The sequence below is a fragment of the Lepidochelys kempii genome, chromosome 10 (genome assembly GCF_965140285.1).
Source record: "Lepidochelys kempii isolate rLepKem1 chromosome 10, rLepKem1.hap1, whole genome shotgun sequence".
NCBI lineage: Eukaryota > Metazoa > Chordata > Testudines > Cheloniidae > Lepidochelys > Lepidochelys kempii.
The window spans coordinates 50,290,939-50,314,272 of record NC_136389.1 but is presented as its reverse complement, the minus strand read 5'-3'; the positions used below and the strand labels follow the sequence as shown (position 1 = coordinate 50,314,272).

Here is a 23,334-nt window from a genome sequence, read left to right as displayed (position 1 = left end):
TGCCCTTCTTCCCAGTGCATCCCTAGTGAAAATGTTTGTTTTCTCAGCAGTAAGAGACAGAGATTTCATCTCCTGAGCGGCAGCACTGAAATGCTGGGCAGCAGGGCTGGCTGCAATTCTGCTTCTCTTTGCAGCTTCCTATTTCAGCTCACACTCAGTTGCCAGCGACTGGGGTTGTCCCTACAAATCTATTAAATATAGCACCCGAACTGGAGATGTGGTGCTCTCCAGTTCTGTTACTGCATTTACAGTCCTGCGCCCTCCCCCACAAGGCAGTATGTGGAGTGGGCTCTGGGTTTGTCCGCCTCTAGCTGCTGGGATCCTAATTCACAGGGAAAGTGAACTGCCCGGGGTGGACAGGGGATGCTGTTCGCAAGGGCTGGGCAGTCGCCCGGCCCCCAGGTTCCTCCCAGGAGAATGTCATTGGGCCGAAGGTTACTTCCCCTCCCCCACTCTTTATTTCAGGATTAATGCGGGGGGAGGGGGGAAGGCGTGTGAAATATATTTATTCACACTTTGCTGCTCAATAAGGGGATGAGGATGACTCTGCATTAGGCTCTTTGGCTCCCACTGCCGTCTCCCTTCCACCCGTGTAAAGGCGCAGTCACTCCAGAGCCACTCCGGATTCACACCGGTGGAAAAGAGGGCAGCTCTGGCTGTTACTAGCTCACCCGCCGCCCCAGAGGGAACACCCACTCCGGCCCCCCCTCCAAAGCAGTTAAAGCCCCTCGCCTGCCGTCCTTCGCCCCTGAGGAGGCCGCGATGGGCAGCGTTGTCAGCTCCCAACAGCCGCCCAGGGCAAGGGGCGCCGGCCTCACCCACCGCGCCGCCGAAGCCCGGCCCAGCTGTGACCCAGCAGCCGCGGCTCCTGCCGCAAACCTGCGCGCCTCGGCCCTGCTCCGTAGCCGCATAAGCAACGGGTAGGATGGCGCTCGGGCTGGGTTTCAGTTTACGGGGCTACGAAGAGCGCCGCGGTCCGTGTAACCGGCTTTGCGGCCCGGAGCCGCCTGCAGCTCATTGTCTCCCGGGCTGCAGTGCCCGAGCAGGGGCGGCGGGCATTTAGCAACAAGCACCCTTTTGGTTGCCGTTACGCTGCCTGCCACTCAAGGGGCCGAGCATTGCCCAGGCCCTGCAAAGCACTTACCCTAAACCGCCCAGCCAGCGGCGGCTAAGAAATAAAACCCTTTGCACCTCGGGGAGGCGAGGGGCAGAAGCCGGGGAGCTCCCCCAGCGAGCAGCCCCCACACAGGGAATCGCTAGTGTCTAGTGAGTCAGATCATAAGCACCGAGCCCCAGCCACAAACCGGCTCGACCTTTCAAAGGCCGCGCAGCAGCGAGCTAATTAACGCGCTAAGTCCTGAGGCCGCAGCTTGGGATCGCCGCGAGTGGCTAGCTTGTCCTGACTGTCCCCAGAGTGGATTTGTGATGTGATCACTCTAGTTGCATTTATTAATTCTCCCGTCTAGACAGAGGCGAAGGCTGGGCGGCTCCTTATCTGGGTTTGGCATCACCTGCAAGCGATACACTGAAGGGAGCCACAACCACCCTCTGCTACGGCCGCTGCTAGTTCCCCTCCGAGAACCAGTCTGGCGTGTCCTGGGTTTATTTTCTTTGCAGCCCCAAAGGCGAAGGGTTTCTCTGGGGAGGGAGGGGCCCCGCTCGCTGCAATGGCCCCTGGATAGGCCGTGCCCAGGTCAGCTGGTGTGACATTTCAAACCCCGCCGCCGGCCCTCTCTCTCTCTCTGTGTTTTAAGGAGAAACTGACTAGTGATCGCAGGAAATAAGAGGCAGATACTGAATCTCCACCAGCCCCCCGAGCCAGGCCATGAGCTGGAGGCTCGGGTTCTCAGTCACAAATATTTAACCCTTCGTTTAACCCTCCGGTGCCAGGTCCCAGCAGTGCGAACCTGCCCCCTTCCAAGGGTCTGGCGCAAGGCAGATGCCAGCTGCACGGGGCTGGAAGAGCCCCACAGACGGGCCTGCGGGTGGATTTAGGGCTGGCCCACAGGGCTGTGGGCTTTGAGCGAGGGGAGGAACTGGGCTTTGCTCAGAGGCTTGTCTCTCTGCCCCCCCCCCCAGGAGCCCGTCGGCCAGCTGGGGCTGCAGGCACGTCACTAGGGGCCGGGAGGCGGGGGAGGGGTGGGGTGATGGGGAGACGGTGGAAAGGGCCCGAAGTCTGGTTTTCTTCTAGTTCCCGAGAGACAGCAGCACTTTGCCTTTAATAAGCTCTTTCTCCCAAGTGTAGGAAATGGGGCTGCAAACTCCGAGATAAGAGTCTAGATAGGCTGGGTTAATAAGGACCAGGTTCGCCTCCACACTGCCCAGGCAGGTTTGGAATGAGAGCTGGGGGATCCTTGCAGACCGTGTGCACTTAACCTAGACCCCTCCCCTCCCTCCAGATCTCCCCAGGGACTGGCTGGGCCTGATCTGAGTCAAGGGCTGCACCTCCAGCCACCTTCCCCACGGGCACAGTCCGCGCCCCAAGACTACCCCCCGGGCTGCTGCTGGCGTGGGGCGGAGCTGCCTCGTTCGCATTAAGCGCCGCGGGTTGCGGAGCGGATTGGAATCGCTGCAGGAGCGCATCCAGCGCGCGCGCGGGCGGAGCTGTGTGTTTAATAGGCACGGGCCAGGTCCGCAGCCCGGCGTCGGGCAGTGCAGGAGGCGCTCGGTCATTCCCCGCCTTTGTGCCGGCTCTGTCTAAGGGAGGCTGCCCTGTCTGCCAGGGACAGGTGGAGGCTGCAGGGCCCCGAGCTGGGGTCGGCCCCCCGTTGGGTTAGTTGCATCAATAAGGAAGCTCAGGTCTCCCCAGCCAGCTGGGGTTTCCCCATAAATTAAACTCTCCGCTGCAGACAAATCTCCCCTGCCGGCAATGAACCGGGCAGGATTGTGTGTCTGCCGCAGGGTCTGCGCCGGGCAGGGGGCCAGGTGGGCCCTTTGGGGTGACTCTGCCTCTGGCCCCAGCTCTCTCTAGCTGCAGGTTTGTTTGACGCCTGGTGAGTGTGACTTCCGAGTCACTAAGCTGGGCTGGAAAGTGGAGAAGTCGGCTGCTTGGCAAACAGCCCAGTGTCCTCCCAGGGAAGGGCTAGGCAGCGAGCCGCCTGCAGGCCACGGGGGCTGAGCTACATCTGGGCCACCAGGGCTGCGGGACCCAGGAGTAAGCAGTCGGAACACCTGAGTTTGCCGAGGTGTTGAAGCGCCTGGTCTAAAGGGAGTCTCCAGCGTGCAGTGGGGATGGTGAAAGGGCTGCCTGGGGGATAGAAAGGGGCTCTAAACCGGGACACAAAGGGAGGGAAGATAAGGTCACTTTCCCCGGCTGCAGGGCAGTGTGTGTGTGACACACACAAACGCAGCCGGCGTTGGGGGAGAGATTTGCGGATTCCATTCGGAAGCGGAGCCAAGAGGCGAGAAGGCGGAGAGACGCTGCAGCTGCAGCTGCGGACGGAACGTGGAGTGTCTGGGGCAGCCAATAGAGAAACTCGGGTAATTTAGACAAGTTAAAAGCGGTGTCGGGGGGCAGCAGCCAACCTAGAGCGACCACCCGCGCTAATTGGCGCGGCCGGAGCACGGGCCAGCCCCTCGTGCAGGCCCTGTTGTGACCATCAGGCACCCGCCGCCGCTGGAAAGCTGCAGGGACGGGGGGGGGGTAGAAGTGGGGTTAGGCCCCCCCGAAGGCGCGTGAGGTCCCCCAGCTGCCCGCTCTCCAGGCTCAGCGGCAGGGCGGCCCCAGGCAGACCCAGCTGGGGAGCCGGAGGGATGGAGGATACTGGGCGGGGGAGCTGTGCCCGGCGCTGGGGCAGCGCTCATCTGCCGGTGCCCACCCCGCAGCGGGAGGGGAGCGCAGCGGCGTGCGGGTGGCTCTAGGGCCCCGGCCTGGGTCAATCCTGGGGCGGCTTCACCCCGGGAGGCGGCCGGGGGGGGAGCCGGCTCTGGGTGGAGCTGCGCTTTGCCCCGCCAGCGGGCCGGGCGCGATCCCGCAGGGCTCGGGGCAGGGGGCCTGGGGCCACTCGCTTCCCCCTGCTGCGCCCCAGCCACGTCCCCCGCCTAGATTGAAACAAGCTGCTCCCATCACCTGGGGACTGGAGCCGCCCGGCCCCTGGAATGCGACCGAGCTATAAAAGTGCAGCCCGGCTGGCCGGCTCCTTGAAGAGGGAACTTGAAACCCCAGCGCGGCCCCCAGTCCCGCTCCTCCTCTGCAGCCTCCCAGGGCTGCTGCCCGGGTCACGCCGCAGCTCCCCCTAGCGCCTGGGCAGGTGTCTCCCGGCGTGGCAGCGGGGCCGGGGGCTAAGCCCCTCTCTGTTGTATTTCTACCGGGCCGCGGGGAGGGGGCGGCTCTGCTCCGGGGCGCTGCCAATTAAAGGTTGCAGGGCCAGGCTGGGCCTGATCGCGTGGGGGGAGAATTAGAGCCTGTTGGGAACCAGCCTGCAGGAAACCCCGGCGCTAGTTGCGGAGTCTCCAGCCCCTGACAGCGGGGCGGTGTGGTCCCGCCTCCCTGGTCCCCCCAGTCAGTGCCACGGGCGGTAATTAGCTGCTTTAAGGAGCCATGGCGGCGCTGGAGGCTCAGGGACCCCCCCCCCAGCGGGCGGATGCCCAGGGTGGGAGCTGTGCCGCAGCGGGCTGCAGGGCTCCTCTGCCGGCCGCTGCTCTGGGTGGCGGGAACCGTCCCTCGTGCCCGGGGCCCCCGGGTCACCTGCTGGGCTCAGATCCCAGGCGAAGGGAGCGGGGCTTGGGGGAGAACCGCTCCGGCGCTGAAGGCAAACCCGAGACGGACTCTCCCGGGTTTTTAGGCTGCTCACTTCCGCTGGCGTCAATGGGAGTGAGGAGCCTAAATACCTCTGAGGCTCCGGGTCGGTGTCATGAGCCCTTCACACACTCGTTAACCTGCCCAAACTCCCATCGGCTACAATTGCCCTTCCGCAGGATCGGGCCCAGCAGAAAACAGTAAGACCCGAACTAGGGCTGGGTTTGGATTGAATATGGACTCCCGGCCCAACTCCTTTCCTTTCGCGTTCACTTCAGCTCCCGCCACCCTGTTGTCTCCCTTAGGAAGGAGAAAAATAAAGGTTTGAAGTTTTATGTTAAAAGGACAAATGTCTCCACCATCTGGGTTCATCCCAGCCATGGCACGTTTATTAGACGCCAGTAATACGATGATTTACGCACCAGTTGAAAATCCAGGCAGTGAATCACGTGCGGGGAGCACAGCGAGGTCTGGAGGAATTGGACACGCTGCCCTCCTCAGTGCCAGGAGCCCGCAAAGGCCGCCCAGGGGAGAGGGCCACCAGGCCGCAGCAGGTTAATAATAAGGGAGAGGAATCGCAGCCAAGCACGGCTGCTGTATGACAGAAGCCCCATGTGACAAAAGGTCCATCACAGCTGGCATGGCCCTGCTTAGAAAATCTCCAGAGACTCGGGCAGGCTTGAAGATCCTGTGGCTGGTGTGGAAATGGAAGCGGGGAGAGAGAGCAGAGCTGGAAACTTCTCTGGGTGTGTGGGGGGACACCTTGGTTTGCCAGAGTTCTGGCTTGTTTTAATTTTGGTCTTGTCTACACAGGGTAAACCAAGGATCTGTTCCCAAATTGTGTGCTCACACCTGGGCAGACTCACTGAAATCAGGGGGCCTGAGAGTCTATGGGGTCCATTCGATTACCTGCTTGTCCTTGCTACCTGTTGGCTAGTCCACTCACCTGAGCAATGAGGCCCCCCTTCAAGCAGAGCCCCATGACTGGCACCACAAACTGCGAGCTTCTGAAAGAGATGGTCCAAACCCCTCCAATATCACACAAGGACTTGTTTTCTTTAGCTTGCCCTGCACACTGCTGGCAAGGGGCTGTTTTCTACTGAATAAAGTATTTAAGCACCAACTACCCCACCTTCCTGTCCCAGAAAAAAAAGTTTGAATGAATCCTTGGTGATCAAAGCTGCTCCAGTGATCCTTCTGGGACCTGTCTGCAAACACTTTAAATCTACTTAATGGCTGCTGTAGCCCAAATGCTTGGTATTTCCAAGAACCACAGACTGTTCCAGCCAGCAAGATGGATACTTTAAATAGGTTTAGAGACCTTAACAAGAAAACAAAAGGCAACCTATCTTAATCCTTTCCCCTCAAACTCATTTGGCTACTCATAAAAAGCAGTGGCAGCGAGAAAGTCAGGAAATAAAGTGCCCTCTTGTTCCCTCATTATTAAGATCAACAGCAAATTTCATATTTGCCGTCTTGGATTTCCCTTTTTCTGGGAATTTTTAGTCCCAAATTCCCTTTTGGTTATGAAAGTAGGAAATCTTGAAATACAGTGACTTTGTGAACTGAGTGCCTTTCCAGCTGCAACTGACACTAGCATCCAGCCACTGCCAGTAGTTTGCGAGCAGCAGGAGATTGTTACACAACCACCAAAGTGCTCAGAAACTCTTGAAAATAGAGGGTCTCATCCTGTTTGCACTGCAGAGGGACAACTTGCCATGGACTTGAATAGGGGCAGGGACTGGGCTAGAGACCAACAGAATTCAAGTGTGCTTTGTTTAGTGGTTAGGGCAGGGAACTGGGTTCTTTTCTCCCAACTGCATCTTTACAGTGGGGATATTACTATTAATTTGTGTTACCATAGCTGCAAGGAGCCCTAGTCATGAATCAGGACTCTATTGTGCTAATTGCTGTACAAACAGAACAAAAAACTGTCCCTACCTCTAAGGATCTTGCAATCTAGTAATACCTCCCTGACAGGGCTGCTTGCGGCTTAATTAATGCTTGTGAGGTGTTTTGATATCTTTGGATTAGTGAAGTGTTGCAATGATATATTTTAACATTTGATTATTATGTATGCAGCATGGTAAATGTGCACAGGGCTTTATCATACTGACAGTGTTTTGTATATTTTCTATGGCAACAATTTTGATTTTTCAGATTATTTTCTACATTGTCTTCTTTCTAATCAGAGTCTTCCTTCCTTTGCACCATCCTTCATGTTATCACCGAGGCATGCGCCATCAGAATCTCTGCTGTGACTGTAAATTGTGATGTTAAACACACTGACTTGACGGTGGCTGGCTAGTTTAGAGGGAACAACTGTCTTTACATGCACAAATCTTGACATTGAGGAAAAATGGGGAAAGAAAGGAAAAAAAATAGGGAAAGGAATGGGACCCTGCAAAATCCACAACTAAAACTCTTCCTGAGTACGGTGGGGAGCTGTGTAACACTATTCTTCAAGATGCTCACCTCAGTGTTCTCATATCAGTTTGTAGGCCTGGGGTCTGATTTTATACAATATATAACAGTCTTTAAACATTCTACAATACAATTTTTTATTTGCTTACAACAACATGGTGGGATTTATGTTACACCCTTTTTAATGCGTGCTCTGAATAAGTTTATAATATCCATATTTTTCTTTTTGTCTCATGTTTGTGTGTGCCTGGTAAGTGTTACGATTCACTAGGGGAAAGTAGTCATCTGAATCACCACAGACTGTCATATTTTTGAGAAATAATTTTAGCCTAGCTAAACAAGCAAAATAAAATAATCTTTTCAACAGAAGCTCTGTCATTGTGGTCTAATATTGCTTGACATAGCTTTATGGAAACTCACCATTAACAGTACCAAGGTGCATCACAATTTTTTAACAATTATGATGAAAGTCTTATTCAAACTTTAAAACTGTGTGGGCTTAAAAAGTTTATTACAAATGATCTTATTCTAAAAAACCAAGAAAAGTCTAAATGAACTCTAAATTGAGTCAAATCAGGATAAATTCATTAAAATTTTGATTAATTCAAAAGATGCCTCAAGACTTCTATTTATGAGATTGTGTCGTCTGTAGTAATTTGAATAAGTCACACTACAAACAGAATAAGTTATTTTATTACAAGATACATAGAAGATAACATTTTCTCTATTTGTAACCTAATTTCAGCAGTTTTACAGTGCAAGAAGTACACATCATAGGGTAGAACCTACCAAAACCATGACATAGTATGTAAATGAAATAAACAATTTTCAAAATTAAAAAACAGAGCGTTAAAGTATCTACAGTACTTAAGACATAAATAGTGCAAATTATATATATCTACAACATAAGTATTTAGAGTATCTAGAAGTTTCCAAAACAGTTTCTTAAAGTATGTAGTTAGCACAAATTGCTTAACATTAACATATTAGATGTTTTAAAAATCGAAACAAAACGAAACACTTATTTTTTCTCTTTTTTCAAGAAGAACTGTCGTGCTTCTTCCCAGGCCTGGCAAGGGAATCTGTTAGACAGCTCAAGATAATCTTGGGAAGTGAAGAATTTTTCTGCTAAAGAGAAAACATAAAATTATCAAACTATTCTCTCTTAATATGGTAATAAAACAAGAATAAAAAAACCATGGGCAATTCAACTTGATTTGCCTCTTTTACCTCCTATAAACAAAGTCCTTAAAACACAGAAAAACAGTTCTACGCCACTATAGATGCATTATTTTTTGGTGAAGGGAGCTATCCTACCTCAGTGAAGTAATGGCAAAAGACTTCCTGTGTCAGTCTCTCTGTTCCAGCTAAGCTCTGCTCCAGACATTAACTGGGCTTTAGGCACCTTTGTGCTCCCTGTGTTTTGGGACCAGTCAGGCAACTTTGAGGTTGCCCTAATTTGTCACTGGCTGCCAATTATTTTAATGGGGTTCCATGAAGGTGAAGAGATCTGCCCACAGGAAGCTCATAGCAAGATCAGGAACTTAGGGCTCTATCTTGCAAACTTTTAGTACTCCTTTCATAAGTACTTGCCAGTGAAGTCAATGGGACTACTCATGAAAGTAAAGGTTTGTAAGATCAGACTCTTCAAGTACTGTAAATGATCATAATTCAGCTTCATGATACAATGGAACTTGCTTTTTATATTGAATCAAGTAGAATAAAAGTCCAACCTTGTTTATTTAATGGGACATTATCTTTGAAGTTTAAAATGATATACTTAAAAAAATAATCCTGATTATGTTGTTAATCATACCGTAGACTGTTATAATTGGAATTAGTCTGGAAATCAAACTCACCTGTCGCCATGTATTTTGCCTTTCATTCAGTTTGGACAATGAAAATAAAATAGTTCATTTTCTCTTTGATTTTTAGTTTGTTTCACTTGCAGGTTCTCATGCATAAACACAATGCTGTAATGTCTGTGTTACAAACACTGCAACAAAGTGTTTGTTTCAAATCAAACCAAAAATGTTTTAATTGATATTAAAAAGTATCATGAAACTGCTAAAATATTTGATTTTGTAAACATTTTTTAAAAACTCAAAGCCTTAATTTTGCACCTAGACTGCCTAACAGTATCCTGTTAAATGTACTGCGATGTGCTAACTGGTTATCATTGTGAATCACTTCTTGGTGGTTGAAATAAAAAAAAGACTATAAAAGGGTCCACTGTACTGTATGCTGAATATGGAGAACCCAAAACGAGCTCCTGAGTCACCAACACATCTGAATCTCAAGCCAGTCTACTAGGCAATGGCTATCTCAGATGAACGTCTTTCAAAATTTTAGCTTGCAGTGGTTAATCATGTCCCACATTCCAAAGGTATTTATAAGAACAGGAAAAAAAATGCAGTAACCTTTTACAAACGGATAGAGTGCTTATGCAGAAAATCACAGGAGAATATTTTACTCATCGTTTCCGGCCATTGTCTGGGGGGCTATTGGGGTGCATCAAAATGTTCATGTGGTTCCAGTGACTTAAAATCCCCGAATAGAGAGCTACTAATGTGAGTAAATGTATGCATATGTGTAAGTGTTTGCAGGATACACTAACACATCACACTGCATTTAACAATATCTACATTCTGAAATTCTGATGCTATAAGCAGTAAAACTACAAGTTACAAGTCATGTAAATAAGTAAAGCTAATAGAGTGTCCCTAAATCTGTGATGTCATTTTGTTGTTTACTGCATTTTTTTTTATTGTGAGGGTAGATACCATGAGCTAATCCCAGTAAAATGCAAGATCATCCATATTTTTGTTATGTAATCGCTAATTTGGTAAATTTCACTGGAGACATACCCCTTTGTTGAGAAGACTGGTTATCTGTTTGGCCTGAACTCTGTGTGAAATCCTATAAAAATAAAACAAATGTTATTTAGTTTTCAGATCTACTATATGAAGAAGTAAAAAAGATATGAGATTTAATTTTTCATAGTTACAAGAAAATAAAATTCTTCTAATGAAACCTGTGAACGAATAAACTTAGATCTGTTTGTTATAAAGAAATAACAAAATTCTATTCAAATTTAAATCATATTATATGCAGTTGATTTTAACAACACTTTCCAGAAAAATGCCTCTATTTTGTGCAAGCAGAATGCCTTCTTATGAAATTAGAACCACCTCTTATCATTATATGATTTTTAACTTTAACAAAACTCTAGCTACTGCTGCATTTCTTTAAAACAGAAGCCTTGTCAGATTTATATTTTCTACTTTGTATAATATATGCTTAAAGATTTCTTCAGTTGTCACTCACATATTACTAATGTTTATTATCTCTACCTAGAGACTGATCCTGATCTCATAGAAATCAATGGGAGTTTTGTCACAGATTTAACTAACTCTAGATTGTACAATAGCAATATATCATAATAAAATCTAGGTGCCCAATCCTGCATACCATGTGCCCTGTTTGTAGTCTTTTGCTTACGTAGGGCTCAATCTCACACCCAATGAAGTCTGAACTTTGCCATTGATTTCAATGGAAGCAGTCTCATACCCATAAGTAGCCAGTAGGATTACTCACGTCAGTAGTGAAGGCTTTCAGGATTAGGCCCTTCATTTAAGTATCTGTCTAACATAGCTGATATTTTTGGTTCATGCTGATATATTATCTGATATAAGAGCAATGGCTTATCAAATTATGTATATTCAGTTAAATAATATTTTGATCTATTTTAACACACTGCATCCAGATTTAGAAACAACAAAAATAACTAGGATGATGTAGAGTGTGGAAAGAATTCTGTTTCTGGGGTGATGTTAAATGTATAACTGTAAAGTCTGATTGAATCATTTTCCTCTTTTGAGTTAGCCTTGTACACATTTCTAAAAAACAACTATATTTTAATGATATATTTTTCACGATATATATTTGTATATGTTGTCAAATATTCAAATAACCAGAAGAATTTCTTTTTGCATTTTCTAGCACAAAGGATCCCGTTCTCTCATGAGGTGGGCAGATCCTAAAGTCCGAACTCAGATAAAACTCCCATTAAAGCAAATGGTAGATCTACCGAGTAAGGACTGCAGAGTCTGTCTCCTGGTGAGAGTAAGTTGACATATAAATACAAATGTAAATCTCTTATTTCCTTATTGATATCTGAAAATTCCTTGACTCTTACAGTACTTATCATATGCTTTAAACATTTTGGGCCAGATTCTCTGGTATAAACTGTCATAGCTCCACTGAAGTCAATAGAGCTGTGACAATTTGTACCAGCTGAGGATCTGCCATTAGATTTTTAATTTTGATGTCAAAACATCTTCTAAAAACCTGTAAGAAATCAATGTGCCGTTGGCATTTGACTTCAAATATTCCTATGAACTGCAAATCAGGATAAATAGCACCTGAATTAATATTTAATACAGTAAAGATAACCTTTGTAATTTTATTTATGCTGTGGTTTCTTGATCAGAAACCATCACCAATGCCAGTCTCACTTTTACAGTGAGAAAAGCTAGGTAAATAACTTTAATTATGAAGATCAGATTAGTGTCTGGAGTTATTTCCCCCCCCCCTTTCTGGTGAGGAAACTGCAGTTTGTGTGTGATGTTGAACTTGTGTTTCTTAAGCTTTGTAAAAGGCAACTAGAGATTTCATATAAGCATATTTTAATACTTTAAAAAAATAAAAAACGAATTATATTTTTATATGCATACAAAATGAGTTGGTTACAAGAGGAACAATTTTTTAAGTGTTAAATTCTAGTGTTCTTTGTAACAATTATGCAAAAATTCTGAGTATTCAAAATGATGAAAATATAAAGTTACAGTACACTGAAAAGCTTGATGTCATCTGAAGACTTTTTAATAATTTTTTAGCTTTTATGTACTCTTCCCAAAATATATCCAGTCCAGATTTGGAAAATTTGGAAAGCTTTTGAAAAAAACCCAATTTTGAAAAAAACCCAAAAAAACCCAAAATTCAATTGGTCATACATCATCAGCTACAAATAATATTGCTTTATCAACAATTATAACTTTCACTTGACTGCTACAGAATTCAATCTGTTCAATCAATATCAAAATAAGTTTTTAGATTAAAAAATCAGAATATTTAGTTAAGCTGCATGTACTTTTTAATTTGAAAATAGTTAATAAATCTTTTTCATATGTATATTTTTCATAATCTGATGAATAAAGCACAGAACATCAGTTTACAGAAAGAGAGTACAATCCTGCAAACCCTTGTTCATGAGAGTAGTCTCAATTAACTCAATGGTTTACACATGTAAAGACTGCAAGATCAGAACCATAATATATATTCTGGTATTTTTATTTGTGTGTGTGCGTGCGTGTGTGTATATATATACACATATACATACACACGCATGCACAAAGGATTGTTAAATTCTCTCTGCTAATCTGTTGTACACAGCATGTAGTTGTGTATCTATCTGTAAGTAGATGCATTATAGAAAACAAACAACACGTGTACAGTAAAGTATCTTCCTTAAAAATCAGCATTTTAAAAACTGTCTAGTAATAGCTGCAACTAGTGCACATTTCACCAGCATGTCCAGTCACTTTAATGAAAATAGAGTCCCACATGTGACAGTGAGAACCCAACTACTTAGAAAGCTTTTAGTACTATAAGAAGCCTCAAGTACAGAAATAATCTGTGGTTCGAAAAATAATTGGAAGATGTCAAAGTGTTTAAATGTTATTTATTTGTACTATCTAAAGTGAATTAATTTCATATGCACAGAAAAGACCAAAGTATTGTAGTCAGATTGTGTGTAATTGTACATCACTGGAATATCTACCTGAATGAATGTGGCAAGTAAAACACAACTCATCTCCTGCTCCAGAATGATCTTGTTCTGAGGGTTATTGTAACAAGCAGCTATTAGCGTAGGAAAGAGCACTTTGATTAGGCGAGGGTCACTGAAATACTGGAAAGGCAACTGGCATAGTTTCTGCAGCACCGTGGGGTGACGGCCAGATTGTACAATTACCTGAAAATACAAGAGTAACATAACATTAGAACACTTGTGCTGTCTGCTCTTACTTTTACATTAACTGGCAGGAATTTGGAAACTATAGTAACTAAAAGAACATGGTTGAGAAGAAAATGTTTAGTGAATGCTAAAAGAAAAGCTTCAGAGGATTTAATCAAAATCATTTCTATAATACAAGTATTATTTCCATAGCAGCACAAGAATGTAAGGAATATTTGACTATAAAGCATCCTTTTCTTGCATAATTAAAAAACAACAACTAAGCAAATAAAAACAGTTATTTGAAGTCTACTATACACCATTTAATGGTGCTGTAAGAGAGACAAAGAAATACTACAAAGAGACTACAATAATTTACAAACACACACTTTTAAAATATAATAAGCATGATTTTTGAAAATAAAAAAAAGATCACCAGTAATGAAATAACCCTTATGATGCACGTTCATCCTTTACTAGAATTCTCTCTAGCAATTATAAAAGACTATGTTTCATCATAGATGTCTGCTACACATTCACCCAGGCTCTGAAAAGAAAAGGTGATTGTAAATTGCACAGCAATGAATTTCAGCAAGTATAGACTCAGAAAGATCCTCCCATCTGTACTTCTTATCTCAGTTTCTATCAGTGCCATTGACTCTAAAAGGAGAATTGTTTAGATAAATGGAACTGTTGTCATGAAGCAGGCTAGGTTTACAACTGTGTACATCTTAAGAAAAAAAGCAATGCCATTAACGGTATCTTGCAGGGGAACCATCCTAATTTACTCACTAGTCCTACAAAGTCTTGATGATAAACTAAAAAATGTCAAAATCAGATCTGTTCCAAGTAACCTTGATGAGACAATTATAATACGAAAGAGCTGCTTGACCCAAAGTTGGCTTTTCAGTATAGGAGGAAGCTCCTATAAGGTTAGGAACACTGTAAAACTTAAGGTCATGACTGTAAATTGTACTTGGAAAAACACAATTTTACAGGTACACACCCAGACAGGACTGCGTTCAAATTAAAACCAGAAGGACAGAAAGAAGCAGTGGAGACCACAGGAACATAAATTACAGGGATTTACAAGTTTTCAAAGCACTTTTAACAATACGTTAAGAACACACTCTCAGTTGATAATGCAGTTTGGTTTAAGAACAAGATCAACAAAGTAATAGTTCACATTTTTTAGTTCAATAGCCAAAAAGACATTGAAAACCCTTCAGAGAATACTGATAGGAATGCCTTAATTCTCTTAAATCCAGGAGGAAGTTTAAAAAACCCAACCAAATATGTGACAATTTAGCATGCATTCAGACATTGCTCTCTCAAGAAAAACATTATATGCATTATCAATAAAGCACCAGGATGAATCTATATTTTATCAGCTACAAATTCTGTAAGCAAATGATCACCACTTTTGAATGTATAATTACGGTTTTCAACTAGCTATTTCAATATTTTTAATGTAACTCCGTATTCTTCTCTTTTAAACTCTACTGCTATAAGAGTAATTAATTCAAAAATTCCACCATAGGCTGGAATAACCGCAACTGATACAATTCTGACTCACGGATGACAGAACTCTTTGGCTTCCTGTTAATGGCTATTGTACGTGACAAATGGGCAGGAAAAGTGACTTCCAGGGGACTTCATTTCTCATCCTACAATGCCAATTCTAACTAGCTATTTAAAGAATGTACGGATAGTTAGCAACCTCTTTCCAAAGTAGCTCCACATATAGCTACTGCATTCATAGAATTAATATTTAAACATCTTTTTCTTTTCAGTTTTAAGGCTGGGTTACTATGTAGGCATCACAAATAAATGCATTGAGCTAATCTACTAGAGGCACTGATTATTTTAAGTCTGGCATTTATCACATATGGAATCAATTTAATGATTTTAGTTCATTGTATCCAACGTGGCTGATAAAACTGATACAACCGGGAGTATGTACTCTGAAGAAACCAACAAAAGAATTAACCACTTATTGAAAAAGAACAACAAAAGTACAGCTTCTTCGTTCAGTGAATGCAGTAAATAAAATTCAGCATCTGATCTATAACACTGAACAGTAAAGAAAACAAATCAAAACTTCCCTTTTACTCTCCTTTATGACGGTTAAGTAGAGTTTCAACATTAAAGTTAATTTCTTTCTCTCTTTTTTTAAAATAGTAATATCAGATCCTCACTTGCCTCTCTTTTGTACGATCAGAGTAGTGATGTAATAAGAGGCTGTAACCTGAGCTAGAATTCCCTCTTCCCACAATTCGGTGAAGAAAAGTGCTTATTTTTTCATTGTCGATCTGAACCGGTAATTCTCCTGTAACTTGCTTTTCCTGCCACTCCTCCTCCAGCTTGCTGAGCATACACTTGTCACATTTACTAAAATCCACAATTCAGCAGGCCATTTCTATTCAGCAAAGCACTAAAGCATGTGCTTAAATCCTATGGATTTAAGCACATACCTGAAGCTAAGCATCTGCTTAAATACTTTCCTGAACTGAGGCCTAAATATCAAATCAGTAAAAGCGACATTACTTTTATACCCATTTTTGGCCAACTTAAGCCAGTGTGTAATTTACAGCACTTCTTATTAGAACTAGTAAAAATAATATTTTGCAATTTTTTGTTGAAATTTAAAAAAATCATAAAGCTCTACTGCTTACTTCACTGTTGGACTTGTCCCAGAGAACTGCCATGGGAGATGCAGCTGCTTACCTCAAGTTGTATTTTGGCCCAATACATAAATAATTAGGAAAATAACCTGGTAAAGAGATGGACAACTATTGCTTACATACACTGGCTGAACCACACTCACAATGTATGCAGCTACCAAGGAAGAGAAAACAGTGATGAAGTAACTATTTAAAGGTTTTTATATTGCATTTTTGTTTGTCTACAAGTAAAATAACACAGCTAAAACTCATAATGTGAAGCTCAATGCACACTAGTGAGGAGTTCTCAGCTACATGTTAGAGCTAAAGGCCCCCGTATGGGACTCTCATGCTTGACATTAAGCACATATTTAACTGTTTTCCTGTGTAGGAAAGGACTTACTCATGCCCTTAACTTTAAGAAGATATTTAAATGGTTTGCTGAATTGGGGCCAATGGCACAGTCCACTCAAAAGTTAAATGTTGTTAAAATTAGGCGCTATCTTCCATCTTGTAGAGTTGAAGATAACATTGTCATATAAAATGAAACTTAGAACTTACTGAGAACGCAACTTAAAAATGGCACAAAATATATGAATTATTTCTTATGCATATGTATTGTCATAATATTCTTTACAGGTCCTTGTGAGATGTTTTCATTAATATCTGTATCAAATCTTTGGTATTACAGCAGGTGCACCAGTTTTGCCTGCTACATACATAAGGCTGAAAAATAGTTTCCATTTTAACATCCTTTTTTCACTTATTCTTAACTTTCCGAAACATTCACTTTGAAGACTGACATTTTTCATGTTTGGTCTCTGCCTGAATTTGCAACCTTCCCAAGAGCAAACTGGTGCTAGAGTTCTCTGTGAGTTCTAGGCAGAAGGCTGATGTGATGACCACTTCCTATTTCCTCTCCTGTTGAGCAGGCTGTGTAGGGTGACCACACTTTTAAAAATGGAAAACCTTTAAAAGGCAAGGGACACCTTTCTTGCTATTGTCTCCAGAGGCTGGGGAGGCAAGAGGTCTGGCAGCTAGACGAGGGTTAAATTGAGAATACTTGTCACTAGTGTGTGAGGGAATTTGGTACCTAGGAGGGTGTGTCTGATCTGATCTATGCTTTTCATTGGAAGAAGGGGTCATGTATGAGTTTGGCAGTTAGGAAGGCCTTTGGGAGGTGCCTACTTGTGACTGTCCCTCACTATCCCACCAACTGACCTTTCAGCTTCCTTCCTGTCCCAACAGCATCCAGTGTCTCCAGTAACCTAGTGTCAGGCATCCCTCCCTCACTTACTGGTGAATTCTGCACTTCCTGGGCCCTGGCTGCACTTTGCAAGCGCTGTGCAACAGTGAAGAGCCATCCTGATCCTGAACTGGTGTTTGTGAAGCTGACCTTTCGGGAGAGCACAATTCTGACGCCTCTAGATGGCAGCCTATGCCATCTACCTTTAATGCCAGCCTTGTTATTTTATCCTGATTACATGTTAAATATGACCTAAGAGGGTAAAGAGAAAATTAACATATGCAGTAGATCACTATGAAACAGTGCAGTGTCTGAAATGCAGTGTTACACCAAGAACTATCTAGTTAAACAAGATGCATTTCCAAATACTGTGCTGAGAAAGACATGCAAGGAGGTCTACTGACACACAACCAGTTCATTCACAAGAATCCAGTGGCCACAAGGAACACCTGATCTTTATAAAATAGCGTGCCTCTGCCAACAGTTCATTCAGGATAATATTTACTATACAAATATAAGATATTACTTAATAGCTTGTTGTACAATATAGATAATTAGAATGCCAAACATAAATGTTCCTAGGTATGTAATAGTTAAAACCGGTCTAGAAGTCTCCGCCTTTCACAGCTGGATATATTCTAAAAGTGAAAGACATGTGACAGTGATATGCTACACAGCATTCTAAATATTAGGGAAGGATAATCAAATCAAGGAATTGGAAAAAAAATTGTAATTGCCCCCTCCCTGTGGGATGGAATGGCAGCAAAGAAAACACAAGGCTGCCCTCACAACATTTCCTCCTAATTCCTCTGCTGAGAGAGAGGCTTTTCCCTTTCACAGAACTGGCAGTGGTTTGGCCCAGAGATCTGGGGTACTGGTGGAGAGTAAGGTCATCCACACCACTTCCTGGACTCTGCAGCTCTGTCTTAGATCTCTGTTGAGACAGGAGTGCCAACAGGGCTTCCCTTCCCAACGCTTGGCACCCTCTACCTCTTAAAGGAAAGTCCCATGTGCAGAAAGGGCTCTGCTCAGAAGTTAATAACCATAAGGCTCTAATAGCCCCTGAGTGGACTTTCCCCAGGACTGTGGATGGGACTGGTGCATAAGTAGCCCAAAGCTATTTTCCTTTTCTGTATGGATTTTGGAGCGCACAAAGAGCCCAGACACAGTCCTGAAGGGGCAGTTGACCTACTTGTTAGAATGGGCAGGAACATATCCATGTGTGGATCTATGGGGAACCTTTACACAGAGAAGCTATAACAAGATGAGGCTCCCTATTTTGGCCAACTGCCCAATCACATAATGTTTGGTTTAATCAGTCTCTATATTCTTTTTGATCACACAAAATAAAATTACTACTATGCACATATCTATGAAATTGAAGCCAGAGGAATGCATGTCAAAGCAGTATTATGACATCTTCATAACAAAAGGGATTCAGCTCTTTTGAGTGGAGTAGACTAACAGTTATATCTCAAAGTAGAAGATAAATCTCCTGAAGTGGTATTTTAATTTTATAACAAAAGCTGTGAAAAGGATCCTCTAATCTTAACAGCCATAGAATTACAAATAAGTGGCCAAGAGGCATAAATATTCCATGACTGACAAATATATTTCTCATTAAACAAACTAAAACTTTGCAGTCAAAGCTACAAATCTGCAGAATGAATGTATGTAAATACTGGGAGAACAAAGACTTGACATTAGCAACTTTGAGTTCAAGATAGTGATTTATGTACTAGATAAAGTCTACAATATCATCTGAAGTTTTAAATATCAATGCATACTATTAAATTAACATCTTAAAGTACCAGTAACTTAATCAATTGTTTTGAGAGGATTTACATTTTTTAACCTAACAACAAGGATCTTTGGTGACAATCCAAAATTCTTATTTCCAAATGGTAATAGCACATATTTTATGTTTGTCTAGAGTTGGGGGAGGAAAAAAAAAAGAGAGAGAGAGAGAGAATGACAACGATGACTAATTTAATTTAAAATTTTGCCAGAAACTTTTAAACAGATTTAAAGAAGCTTAACTTCAGTTAAGATCACAGATTGGTTTTTAGTGTCTCCAAGCTCACACACTAAGTACTGTAAAAAAAATTATTACAAGTAACAAAAGGACAATGCAGTCTCAATCACACTCTTTTCTGGCCCTTGTATACTGTAGAAGTTGAATCTTGGATTACTGTAGAGTAGAAGAGCTGATTTTTAAAGGAATATTTAGTTTACTCCTTGTGATGGATTTAGGTTTGGTTTCTGTGTCTTACACAGACATTTTCAGTTTTGGAAAGGTATCATTCATGCCAGTTTTTCTGGCCCATATCCAAGACAAAAACATTGGAATTATCTTTTAAAGAGGCTAATTAATTGTCTGATTAGAGGCAGTGGCAACTTTTAATGTGTACACAAAGGCAAAACAAAATGTGAAAGAAAGTACTGAACAGATTCAAACAAGTCAAGTTCTCAATAAAATACATCGTCTTTTGCAAGTCATTCTCAGTAGTACAAATCTCATTGTTAATTATTATTTGCTGAGCACTGTCTGTATGTTTGGAGCTCTACAAAACATAAAAAAATAAACTGTCGCTGTCCCAAAACGTTTGAGTATTAATTAAAAAATATTAACTCATGTTGAATTATTTGTTCTTCTGTTAAAAAAAAATTGGTCACTATGCTTTATGTTAAAAACTATGTGGTAGAAACCTGACAATATGCTGTCCTCCTTCATAGTCAGAGAGCAAATGAGCTTTAAAGACTAGTCAAAGGAACAACTCCCCAAAGCATTTGATTTTAATTAGTCAAGTTGTGTCCCTATCTATCAAAGGAACTCATAAGAACATAAGAACGGTCATACTGGCTCAGACCAATGGTCCATCTAGTACAATAGCCTGTCTTCCAGCAGTGGCTAGTTCCAGAGGGAATGAACAGAACAGTGCAATTATTGAGTGATACATTCCCTGTCACCAAGCCCTAGCTTCTGAAAGTCAGAGGTATAGGGATACCCAGAGCGTGGGGTTGTGTCCCTGACCACCTTGGCTAATAGCCATCGATGGATCTATGCTCCAAGAACTTACCTAATGATTTTTTGAACCCAGTTATACAAATTCCACAGGTTGACTGTGTATTGTGTGAAGAACTACTTCCTTGTGTTTGTTTTAAACCTGCTCGTTATTAATTTGGGTGACCCCTAATTCTTGTGTTATGAGAAAGGGTAAATTACACTGCCCCATTCACTTTCCACTCCATTCATGATTTTATAGACTGGTATCATCTCTCCCCCCTTTAGGCATCTTTCTTCTTAAATGAACATTCCCAGTCTTTTTATTCTCATGTGGAAGCTGTTTCATCCCCCTAATAATTTTTTTCCCCCTTTTCTATACCTTTTCCAATTCTATTCTATCTTTTTAAGATGGGGTGACCAGAACGTCACACAGTATTAAAGGTGTGGGTGTACCATGGAATTATATAGTGGCATCATGATATTTTCTGTCTTATTATCTCATAATGATTCCTAACATTCTGTTAGTTGTTTTGACTGTAGCTGCACACGAAGCAGATGTTTTCAGAGAATTATCCATGTTGACTCCAAGATCTCTTTCTTGATTGGTAACAGTTAATTTAGATCCCATCATTTTGCATGGATACTTAGGATTATGTTTTTCAATGTGCATTACTTTGCACTTATCAACATTGAATTTCATCTGCCAGTTTGTTGTCCAATCATCCACTTTTGTGAGGTCCCTTTGTAACTCTTTGCATCAACTTTGGACTTAACTATCTTGAGTAATTTATTATTGTCTACAGAACTTTGCCACCCCACTGTTCACCCAGTTTTCCAGATGATTTATGAATATGTTGAACAGCACAGATGCCAGTACAGATCCTTCAGGAACCCTACTATTTACCTCTCTTCATTGTGAAAACTGAAGATTTATTCCTACCTGTTGTTTTTTGTCTTCTAAAGTTACGATCTATGAGAGAACCTTCCCTCTTATCCTATGACAGCTTACTTCGTTTAAGAGCCCCAGTTGTGGGGCCTTGTCAAAAGCTTTCTGAAAGTCCAAGTACATTATATCGCCTGGATCTCCCTTGTCCAAATGCTTGTTGACATGCTCAGAGAAATCTGATAGATAGGTGAAGCATGATTTCCCTTTACAAAAACCACACTGACTCTTCCCCAACATACTGTGTTTCTCTACGTGTCTGATAATTCTGTTCTTTACTATAGTTTGGACCAATTTGCCTGGACAGAAGTTAGTCTTACCAGCCTGTAATTGACAGGGCTGCCTCTGGAACTCTTTTTAAAAATTGGCATTACATTAGCTATCCTCCAGTCATCTGGTACACAAGCTGATTTAAGCGATAGGTACATACCACAGTTAGTAGTTATGCAATTTCACATCTGCGTCTCCTCAGAACCTTTGGGTAAATACCACCTGGTTCTGGTGTCTTATTACTGTTTAATTTATCAATTTGTTCCAAAACTTCCTCTATCTGGGACAGTTCTTCAGATTTGTCAACTAAAAAGAATGGCTCAGGTGTGGGAATCTCCCTCACATCTACTGCAGTGAAGACAGATGCAAATAATTCATTTAGCTTTCCTGCAATGGCCTTATCTTCCTTCAGTGCTTTTTTTGCACCTTGATTGTGCAGTGGCCCCAGCTGTTTGGCAGGCTTCCTGTTTCCGATTACTTACTCCGATGAAGTGAGCTGTAGCTCACGAAAGCTCATGCTCAAATAAATTGGTTAGTCTCTAAGGTGCCACAAGTACTCCTTTTCTTTTTGCGAATACAGACTAACACGGCTGTTACTCTGAAACCTTAAAAAAACTGTTTCTGTTAGCTTTTGCATCTGTAGCAAGTTTCTCTTCAAATTCTTTTTTGGCCTGGCTAATTTTATACTTTTACACTTGACTTGCCAGAGTTTATCCACCTTTCTATTTTCCTCAGTAGGATTTGACTTCCAATTTTTAAAGAATGTCTTTTTTGCCTTTTACTGCCTCCTTTACTCTGTTGTTTAACCAGGTGGCATTTTTTTGGTCCTCTTACTGTTCTATTTTATTTTTTTATTGATTTGGGGTTTGCCCCTATTATGGTGTTTTTAAATAGTTTCAATGCAGCTTGCAGGCATTTCATTCTTTTAATTTCCATTTAGCTGGCTTCTTCATTTTTGTATATTTCTGCTTTTTGAAGTTAAATGCCATATTTTCCCCGCTACAAGCATGTTAAATTCAATTACAATATGGTCGCTATTACTGAATGGTTCAGCTATATTCACCTCTTGGACTAGATCCTGTGCTCCATTTAGGATTAAATAAAAAATTGCCTCTCTCCCTGTGAGTTCCAGGACTAGATGATCCAAAAGCAGTCATTAATAGTGTCTAGAAATTTTATCTCTGCATCCTGTTCTAAGATGACATGTTCTCAGTCAGTAAGAGAATAGTTGAAATTTCCTGTTATTATTGGGTTTTCTGTTTTTGTAGCCTCTCCCATCAACCTGAGCATTTCACAATCACCATTACTATTCTGGTCAGGTGGTCGGTAGTATAAATCTACTGTTATATGCCTATTATTCAAGCCAGGAATTTCTATCCACAGTGATTTTAGGGTAATTTGATTCATTTAAGATTTTTACTATATTTGACTCTATGCTTTCTTTCACATATAACCCCACTCCCACACCAGCACAACTCACCCTGTAATCCCAATATATTTGGTACCCTGGTATTACTGTGTCATTGATTATCATCATTCTGCCAAGTTTCTGTGATGCCTATTATATGAATATCCTCATTTAATACCTAGCACTCAAGTCCACTCATCTTAGTATTTAGACTTCCAGCATTTGTATACAGGTACTTATAAAATTTGTCAACATTTAGTTCTCTGCTTTCATATCATGTAATTGAATGGGACTCTTCTACATTTGACTGATTCTCCTCAGTACCTAGCTGTACTTTATCAACTTCTATCCTTTCCTCTTTGCCAGGATATATAGTATCCCTTTTAATAAAACCTGCTCTAAGGGATGTCTCATATGAACATCATGTGCTCCTCTGCACCTGTGTTGGCTTTCCCCCAGCTCTTAGTTTAAAAACTTCTTTACAACCTTTTTAAATTTACATGCCAGAAATCTGGTTCTGTTTTGGTGTGCGTGGAGCCCATTCTTCCTGTATAGTCTTCTTTCCCCAAAGGTTCCCCAGTTACTAATACACCTAAACCCCTCCTCCCAACACCCTTGT

At 42.4% G+C, this 23,334-nt stretch overlaps 1 protein-coding gene across 6 annotated transcripts in view; it reads right to left on the bottom strand.

Annotated features, from left to right (window-relative positions):
- Positions 1–7,837: 7,837 nt before the first annotated feature.
- Positions 7,838–23,334, bottom strand: part of SCAPER (S-phase cyclin A associated protein in the ER) — a 345,099-nt gene continuing 329,602 nt past the window's right edge. For 4 of the 6 annotated variants that reach the window (XM_073303508.2, XM_073303513.2, XM_073303510.2 and 1 more), the window contains 3 exons: positions 13,005–13,196; positions 10,030–10,081; positions 7,838–8,290 (listed from right to left, as the gene is read on the bottom strand). In XM_073303508.2, coding sequence (XP_073159609.1) covers positions 8,184–8,290; positions 10,030–10,081; positions 13,005–13,196 — 351 coding nt within the window. In that variant the 3' untranslated portion in view covers positions 7,838–8,183. The remainder of the gene's footprint in view (positions 8,291–10,029; positions 10,082–13,004; positions 13,197–23,334) is intronic. The other 2 variants (XM_073303509.2, XM_073303512.2) reach the window with 1 other exon arrangement.